Below are 9,437 nucleotides of genomic sequence, written 5' to 3'. Positions count from 1 at the left end.
GGTTGAATCCTCCTTTCGGTCTCCTGAAACGATGAACAAACTGAGGGCTCGGCTTTGGACCGAGCGAACTCACTCCGACGCTCAAGTCAGTAAACTTATAGAGATAAGTTGTTGTTACTTGGCGAAGTATATATTGTAGAGAGATAAGGAAGATTATACCAGATGAATAGTGATTCTTAGGTTAAATTGTGGATCTCCTCCTCAATGAGAGTTGAGGAGTATTTATAGACTTTCACCTTTTGTCACGTAGTGGCCAAGTGGCTAGCAGGTGGAAAGACTTATCTGCCCTCGGCCGAGGGACCCATGGCAGGCCGGCGGGCCCTGTTGACTCGCCGCCGAGGGGTCTTGGATATTAGTTCGCGGATGTGTGCCCCGGCTGGCTAGTTGCCCCGGCCGGGACCCAAGAGACAGCCGACAGTCACGCGTCGGTTAAATTTGTCTAAGTCGTTGACTTTCTTGTGGATATCTTTGACCTTGCTCAATATGTTGACTTGGTCAGCGGGTGCAGAATATGCCCCATCAGGCCCAAAGCACTTAATACAGCAAGAGCAAATTGAAATTGAAATTTCATACAATATAGACTGCACCTCATGATAACCTTCCTGCTGGGTAATTATTCTTTTATATTTTGCAGCCCGAATAATCCGGAACGGTTTAATGATGACCTAATTTGTTTATTGCAAAGAATGATCGATGAGGAAAATATATTAGCTATGCGATTCAGAATGGCGAGAGATAGATTATCAGATGATTAGAAAGAGATGTCTCTATTCGGCTTATTTCAAGACGAGAAACTGATGGTAGAACATATAACCGTCCTACAGCTTCTGAGGTTGCCGTTCTTATTGAAGGAGACATTGGAAACGCCGTGGAAAAGAGGGATATTATTATTGAGAAGGAAAGTGGTTAACTTCAGCGTATATCTGAGTTGCACCCTTTATATTTAGCACTCCAATATCCTCTGTTGTTTCCGCATGGCGAAGACGGTTGGAGGCCGGGCATCCTACATAGCGAAGCTTCTCTCAACAAAAGTAAGAAAAAAAACCACGAAATCAAGTAATAATGAGAGAGTGGCTTGCATTTCATCTCCAGGATAGATCTTCGTTCCTTCAATCTCCTATTCTTTTGTTAGCTGCTAAATTACTTCAACAATTTATTGTCGATGGTTATATGATGGTTGAGTCGCAGAGGTTGTCATTTCTTCGTCATAATCAGGGGTTGCTTCGTGTGGAAACGTATAAAAATCTTGCGAATGCGGTCAACCGTGGAGAAACCGAACCATCCTCTGCCGGGATCCGTATTTTCATGTCTTCATCGGTTTTGCAATCAGATGGGTACACTATAGGTAATTTCCAAGATACTATGACCATTTGCAAGTGGTATAGGTATCCAGATTTGTTCATTACATTTACATGTAATCCAAAATGGCCAGAAATAATGAGATTTGTCTCTAAAAGAGGTTTGAGGCCGGAGGATCGACCTGATATTCTTAGTCGTGTTTTCAAGATGAAACTGGCGGAATGAATGAAATACTTGAAAGACCGTCACATATTCGGACGTGTCATTGGAGGTGAGGTTACACATAAATCTTTCGAGCACTACCATTCATGTTTCTTCCTAATTAATGTCGTATGAATAAAAAACCTAAAATTGTTTTGGCTAATCTTTCAGGCACGTACACTATTGAATTTCAAAAACGTGGATTGCCACATGCTCATATTCTAATATTTCTTCATCGTGATGACAAATTTCCGGAGGCTGCAAATGTAGATAAAATTATTAGTGCCGAGATACCCGATCCTGATGAAAACCCTTTGTTATATGCTCTTGTGAAGGAGAATGTGATACACGGTCCATGTGGCAAAGACTTCCCTACTTGCCCGTGTATGGTTGCATCTAAGTGCTCCAGAAACTTTCCGAAGAGGTGCATCGAAAGCACAACGGTTGACGACGACGGGTATCCTGTATATAAGAGGAGGGAGAAGGGATTTACTGTGGTGAAGAGTGGACGAAAACTCGGCAATGAGTGGGTAGTTCCATATAATGCGCAATTATTGTTAAAATATCGTGCCCACATAAATGTCGAATGGTGTAATCAAGCTCGATCAATCAAGTATTTGTTCAAGTACATAAATAAGGGGTCTGATCGAGCCACAATGCAATCTTCTTATCGTCGTCGAAACGAGGAGAATCCCGACCAAATAGATGAGATACAGAGGTTCCATGATTGTCGTTATATCTCAAAGATGCGAAGTCAAAAGTGTGGAGAATCTTTGGCTTTGAAATCCATTATAGGACTCCTCCTGTTGAAACATTGCGCTTTCACCTTCCTGATAAGCAAAGCGTTGTTTTTAACGACGAAGACCCTATTGATTCAGTCATCGATAATTCCACAATCGGTATGACAAAGTTCTTGGCTTGGATGGATTGTAATAAATCTAGCGAGGAGGCACAACAACTATTATATAGCCAGTTCCCGACGAAATTCGTGTGGAAACAAGAAGAACGTGCTTGGCATCCTAGAAAAAGCGGTTTTGCTCTTGGAAGAATGCATAATGTTTCCCCTAATTGTAGTGAACTATATTATATTAGAACTCTATTAAATTTCGTCAAGGGTCCTAAATCTTATGAGGATTTAAGGTGGTTTGATGATGTTTTGCATCCTACATTCAGAGGTACATGTTATGCGCGTGGGCTGCTTGGAGATGATAAGGAGTACATTGACGCTATAGAGGAAGCAAGCCGTTGGGGTTCCGGGTCTTATTTAAGAAACCGCTTTGTCACTTTATTGTTGTCTGCTACTATAGCGATGCCAAGTAAAGTGTGGGAGAAAACTTGGAAGCATCTTTCAGATGACATCCTATATCAACAACGTAATGCGCTTCAAAACCAAGGTTAGTTGTTAAATGAGCATTTTGTGATTACTGTAAATTCATATAATATTATACTAACTCCCCTTTTATTTAAGCACTACCGTGTAATAATTGCTTAATATACTTTTAAAATGGTGTGCGCCTATTAAATTCACAGCGTTGCGATTAACGGAGGATGAACTTAAGAATTATGCATTGCTAGATATTGAAGCATGTCTTCAACGCAACGGCAGTAGCTTACGTAGGTTTGAAGACATGCCTTTTCCTGAATCATCCACACCTCATCCCGTGAACACGTTAGTATCCGACGAGCTATCTTATAACAGAGTTTCTTTAGGGGAAGAACATGTGCACCTTTTATCTTTCATGACTAACGAGCAAATGGCTGTCTACAATGAGATAATGGACGCAGTCCGTAATAATCGCGGAGGTGTTTTTTTTGTATATGGATATGGAGGGACGGGTAAAACTTTTATTTGGCGAACCTTATGCGCGTCATTGAGAAGTAGAGGACAGATTGTGCTTACTGTAGCATCCAGCGGCATTGCAGCTACCTTACTTCCCGGTGGAATAACTGCTCATTCGAGACTTAGTATCCCACTCAATGTAGTTGAAAATTCTACGTGTTCAAGGATTAAACCAGGAAGTGATTTAGCCGAACTCTTAATTAGGACAAAGCTTATTATATGAGATGAAGCACCAATGACGCACATATATGCTTTCGAGGCTGTTGACAGGAGTTTAAGAGATGTCATGCGTTTTTCTAACAACGGAGATATCAATCTACCATTTGGTGGTAAGGTTGTCGTATTTGGAGGTGATTTTCGACAAATACTTCCCGTTATCCCTAAAGGAAGCAGATCGGAAATCGTGAATGCATCACTATGTGCTTCAAATTTGTTGTCTGCTTGCAAGGTACGAAAAAAGAATGGACGTTTTGAATTAACTATTCCATATATAACGGTTAAAAATTTATTTACTCTATATAAACTCATAAATTACATATTTGTTTATTCATACAAGGTGCTGAAATTGACAAAAAACATGCGCCTTCGAGGCGGAGATTCGTGTTCCGAACTTGCTCAGATAAAAGATTTTTCAGAATGGATACTAAAAGTTGGAGACGGGGAAGCTGGAGATCCGAATGATGGGGAAGTTGAATTAGAGTTGCCGAATGACATTTTGATTCAGCACATTGGAGATCCTATCGCTTCGATTGTAGATGTCATTTACCCATCCCTTGAGAATCAACTATCGAATCCCGAGTATCTTCAGAAGAGGGCTATCCTTGCACCTACACATGAGATCGTTGATTTGGTTAATGACTAAGTATTATCTCGAATAGATGCAACAGAGAAAATTTACTTGGCTCGATTTGAGGTTAGTAAAGATGAGAGTAATATTGGGGTCCGTGATTTGTACACCACAGAATTTCTTAACTCTATTAAGTGCTCGGGGCTTCCAAATCACGAATTAAAGCTGAAAGTTGTTGCTATAGTTATGCTTCTTCGAAACATTGACCAATCTCGCGGATTGGCCAATGGCACTCGACTGATAGTGACAGATTTGGGATCACGTGTGATTAGAGCAACAGTTTTATCGGGTAGTCATAAGGGCGATAAAGTGCATATTGCCCGTATTACACTTACTCCATCTGATTCCAGTAAGTTCCCGGTACAGTTTGACATAAGACAATTCCCTGTTGCGGTGTGTTTTGCAATGACGATAAATAAGAGCCAAGGACAGTCACTAGCACATGTTGGGCTTTATCTTCCAAGGTCGGTGTTTACGCACGGTCAGCCCTATGTCGCTATTTCAAGAGTGACGAGCAAAAAGGGATTGAAGGTTCTGATTTGCGATAATGATAAACGCGTGTCCAATAGAACAAACAACGTAGTGTATAAAGAAGTTTTTGAGAAGTTATAGTTCAATTAACTTATGATTGTACCCCATAACAGCTTTTTGTTGTACTTATTTATTTGCAATTTGTCTACTTTTGTTGACTCTTATAATTTTGAGATTTTTTTTTTCTGTAATTCTAGAATTCCGAAATTAATACTACCATGAAAGAGCATCTTCTATTAACAACCCTACTTCTCAACCCTAAACGACAACCCCGTGCAATTTGCACGGGCATAAAACTAGTTATGTTAAAAACGTCGTTGTTTAATAAAAAAAACGTATATGACTTTAATTGAAATGCTTTAAGATAAGAATTGTTTGATATTAAATACTTATTCTTGACCAATATATGTCTCAAATGAACTCGATCTTTACAACAACATATATAATCAAAACTATATATTTCATCCTTATCTTATACAAAACTCGTAATTGCTCCGACTCTTACCCATCAATGATTTGTTATTGTCGTCATAAGGATTTAAAGAAGTATAGTAAGTAAATAATTGTGGACTTGTGTTATCATTATAAAAGATCAGAACATCTAACTCTGAAACTAATCGAAATGGCTCTCTCTTCTAGATGTTACTCATAACAAAGTTTTATGTAGAGTCTCTCACCTATTTTATATATTCTTCCTTATTTCCTTATTCGGTTATTAAAGTTTTCTTCCATATTATTCCTTTTTAGAATGATTTATATGGTTTAAATTCAATGGCATGCGGGATATTAATGTTTTTTGGCGTGGTTCAAATTTATTTTCTTATTTCTTGTACAAAAAGGAAAGGGGATGAATCAATCAATATCTATTTATATTATTAAAGGAAGCTTTTTCCGAGTAATTATAGAGTCTCCAATATTTACGAACTACCTCGAAATAAAAGATAATATATAAAATTTTCCTCTAAAAATAGATAGACAAACACATCTAATACAAGATAGAGTTTATGAGTTTAGGATGAGCAAATAAACGTGATGATATAGAAGTCTAATATAGTTCAATATCTATCTATATAAATTACATCTAACACAAGCCTTTGGTTCACCATTCACGTTTCTATATAAAAGATGGAGTATATTTTAGTATTTAAGTGCATACCTATTTAAAGCAAATCAAATAAATTATTTTTCTCCTATGGTTGGCTATATGCCTATATTTTATCTTCTTCATGCATTATGATACTTTGTTGTATATTGTTAGATTTGTTTATGAGTTACTTTTCCACTGCCTCTAATTCTTCGTCTCTTTTTCATATTGTAGGCATTTGTGAGATTGACTTAGGAGAAGGTTGAAGATGGATAAGTATTAAGTAGCGACAAAGAATCTGGCCACTTATTATGCACATGCATTATTTACGTAAGTTACCCTCTTTAATATTCTTGGTTCATAATAAAGATTTTTCTAATATATGGGTGCCCTAAAAGCACACATTAATAACCCTAAATCCTATCCTAAGGAGTATAATATAAAGCATGTGCAACAAATCACATTCTCAAGCACACACGCAAGAAAGTCAGGTGGCTGGTAGCAACGCGGATTTGGCAAGTAGTTACTGATCTCTGTATGATTTGAGTGGTTTTTATATTTTGTTGATTTTGTTATAATATTAGTATTGATAAATTGTTTGTTTTTATCGTTATTTGACACTTATCATTTTTAATTATAGCTGGCCTTAATTATATGAGTGTGGTTTTGGTGACTCTCGTGGTGAATTATGGAAGTATTTTACTTTGTGTTTTATTTTACCTAATCGAAAGAACTAATTTGCTATCGCATGTAGTAAACCTCTGACGCCAAATAGAACTTAATTCCCAATAACTATTGGAGCATGTTCCCTCTCAACATCAAAGTAAAGGTAAGCTTTTTCTTTCAAAATCGAAATTGGCCTCAATTTACCTATGGAAATCAACCTTCGCATTTCGATCTTAAGGGAAGTAGTTTTGAACTTTAGAAAGAACAATAGTTTAGTGTGCGTGGTGTGGTTCTTATTAATGGGACATTACTGAGAGACATTTTCTTTTTGTCAATTCCCTAATTTTGGTGCGGTTTTAATTTGTTTTCAATTGAAATTAGCTAGAATTGTTTCTATTTATTTAGGATAGTATACTCCGCAGTTGAAATTGATGGAATTGAAGCATGTTTTCTTGGCAAACACTATTAAGGGGTCGTTTGGTTCACTACTAAGGAATGGAATGGATTGGAATGAGAAACCATAGGAGTATGGGGTTCCAATTCCATTCCTTCTCAAACATGTTTGGTTCATTAGAAAAATAAACATGGAGGAATGGAGTTTGAATCCATGGGGAGGAGGTGGGTATGGGATTCCAAGGGGTTGGGGTGGAATGAGAATCCATCAGGATTCTAACTCCATTCCAAAACACCCCAACCAAACACTAGAATTACTAGAATCCATTCCATTTCATTCCAAACCTCCCAACCAAACACCCCCTAAGTGCATCCAGCCGTCCTACTTTTATGGAGTGGGAGACTTAATTTAAAATCATTATTTACTTGCATATATTCATGTATACAAAGAATGTCTTACTCTGTACAAATCACAAATATTTTTTATTGTTGTTTAGAGAATAATAATTCTATTGAAATTTAGTTTGGATTTGATGTTGCGAGAAGTTATACAAATAGGATTATACATCCAGTTGTACCATAAGCATTGTACAACCAAGGTATAAGAACCCGAGTTTATATGTATTTTTTCTGAGCTAATTCAAAGTTCATGTTTTTAATGTGTAAATGGATGAGTTCAATATATACTTTCTAATAAAGCTCATATTATTTAACATAAAGCTTAGATACTTTATCACAAAGCTCAGATTCTACATTGTACAACATATACAACTGGTTATATAATCAATGAATTAGAGAAGTTAATAAGAAGCAAATATTCTTAATTGTAAATATATATATAATCAAGGTAAAATATGTTTAAGAGATCTAACATTTTATTTGAACACACTATATATAATTATGATAATTGTTGTTTTACGTAACATCATTCAGTTTACATAGTTGTTGTAGGTTAAAATGATTTACAAGACTCATAAAGGTCTGTCTCCTTATTAGGATTCATTTTAGTGAGCTCCACCATATTTACATAAAGAGCGTTTTTTATTGAATTAAAAACCAATTGTGCTTGCGATAATGAAAAAGCAAAGTACATATTATAACTAAATCACTTGATGTTATAAGTACTATTGAATGTCAAATTTTTAGGGTAAAAGCACCAATAATTCATCAATCAACTATACCAATCATGAATTTTTTTTCATCAATGATTCAACATAGTTGGATTTTTTTGTTACTTAAAAATATATTTTTACAGATAATTCTAATAAGAGCCCCGTGCATCGCACGGGCTTTTCAACTAGTTAGTAAAAGAAACAATAGTAACCACGAGAGTAGTGAATGTAATGATATTAAGAAAGAATGTCGTAAAAGTAATAATATTATTAGCGGGATAGTGGACGTGTCTCATAATTTGAAAATAAATTTTACATTTCATCATAATTACAAGATATACCGTAGAAAAATATATTACAAATAGTAAACGTGTGAGTTAGACAACTCCAACATACTTTATTTCATTGAAAATAAAATTTAACGGTAAATAAAGGTAACCCGGGCGAAGCCGGGCACCAAACCTAGTCTATGTATAAGACCGTGACCTTATTTGACAGTCGATAGATTGTTAATAACAGAAGAAACAAATTATAATGAAAAATTTTATCGACAAGTTAACTTTAAAATAAGAATTTTTTGGTTAATGAGTGTTAATTAGCAAAATAATTAGATAAAAAGGGTTCACTTGAAACTATTTGGGTATATAGTGTCCACCTCATCACTTTTTATTTTTTTCTAATTTTTATATAAAACCGCTAAGAAACTTAGCGGCTTTACAAAATGTCATCGTCCAAATATTTGTATCTGTTTTATTTTAAAAAAAAAAAAAAAAAAAAAAATTGAAGAGCAAAGCCATTTGAGAAGTTCAAATGACTTATTACAAAGTTTCCAACAATTTTCAACAAATTCCATTAGCTACCCTACAAAATGACCGTACTGATATGATAAGCCGCTAAAATTCCTAGCGGTTTTGCCTTTTACATATAAAAAACAAAAATTAAGTGAAGCCGCTAGGTTTCTTAGCTGAGAAGTTCAGCGGCTTATTACAAAGTTTCCAACAATTTTCAACAAATTCCATTAGCTACCCTACAAAATGACCGTACTGATATGATAAGCCGCTAAGATTCCTAGCGGTTTTGCCTTTTACATATAAAAAACAAAAATTAAGTGAAGCCGCTAGGTTTCTTAGCGGTTTCATATAAAAATTGGAAAAAAATAAAAAGTGATGACGTGGACACTATAGACCCAAATATTTTTAAATGAACGCTTATTACCTAATTATTTTGCTCATTAACGCTTATTAATCAAAAAATAAGTTAGCGGAATTATTATACGTTAAACTTTAAGATTTTATAATGATAAATTGAAGATATACTTATATTACCATTTATAATGAAGAAATCTTATTACACTATATTACCTATAGTGTTACCCAAAGAAAATAAAGGTAAGCCGAGCGGGGCCGACGAGCCGGATCCAGGTCCATACGGCCATAACCACAAGGCCACAACAACTAGTCTAGT

The 9,437-nt window shown here is 35.7% G+C and overlaps 2 protein-coding genes across 2 annotated transcripts; both read left to right on the top strand.

Moving 5' to 3' along the window:
• The first annotated feature begins 1,062 nt into the window (after positions 1-1,062).
• Positions 1,063-3,563, top strand: LOC141657951 (uncharacterized). Its single transcript, XM_074465341.1, has 4 exons — positions 1,063-1,345; positions 1,672-2,218; positions 2,296-2,894; positions 3,031-3,563. Exons 1-4 carry the CDS (start codon positions 1,063-1,065, stop codon positions 3,561-3,563), a joined length of 1,962 nt encoding a protein of 653 aa, XP_074321442.1.
• Positions 3,564-3,575: 12 nt separating this feature from the next.
• On the top strand, positions 3,576-4,202 carry LOC141657950 (uncharacterized). Its single transcript, XM_074465339.1, has 2 exons — positions 3,576-3,788; positions 3,897-4,202. The coding sequence occupies exons 1-2, from the start codon at positions 3,576-3,578 to the stop codon at positions 4,200-4,202; spliced, it is 519 nt and encodes a 172-aa protein (XP_074321440.1).
• Positions 4,203-9,437: the final 5,235 nt, after the last annotated feature.

The sequence above is a fragment of the Silene latifolia genome, chromosome 5 (genome assembly GCF_048544455.1).
Source record: "Silene latifolia isolate original U9 population chromosome 5, ASM4854445v1, whole genome shotgun sequence".
In the NCBI taxonomy this organism is placed as follows: Eukaryota; Viridiplantae; Streptophyta; class Magnoliopsida; order Caryophyllales; family Caryophyllaceae; genus Silene; species Silene latifolia.
This window is presented reverse-complemented; position numbering and strand designations above follow the sequence as displayed.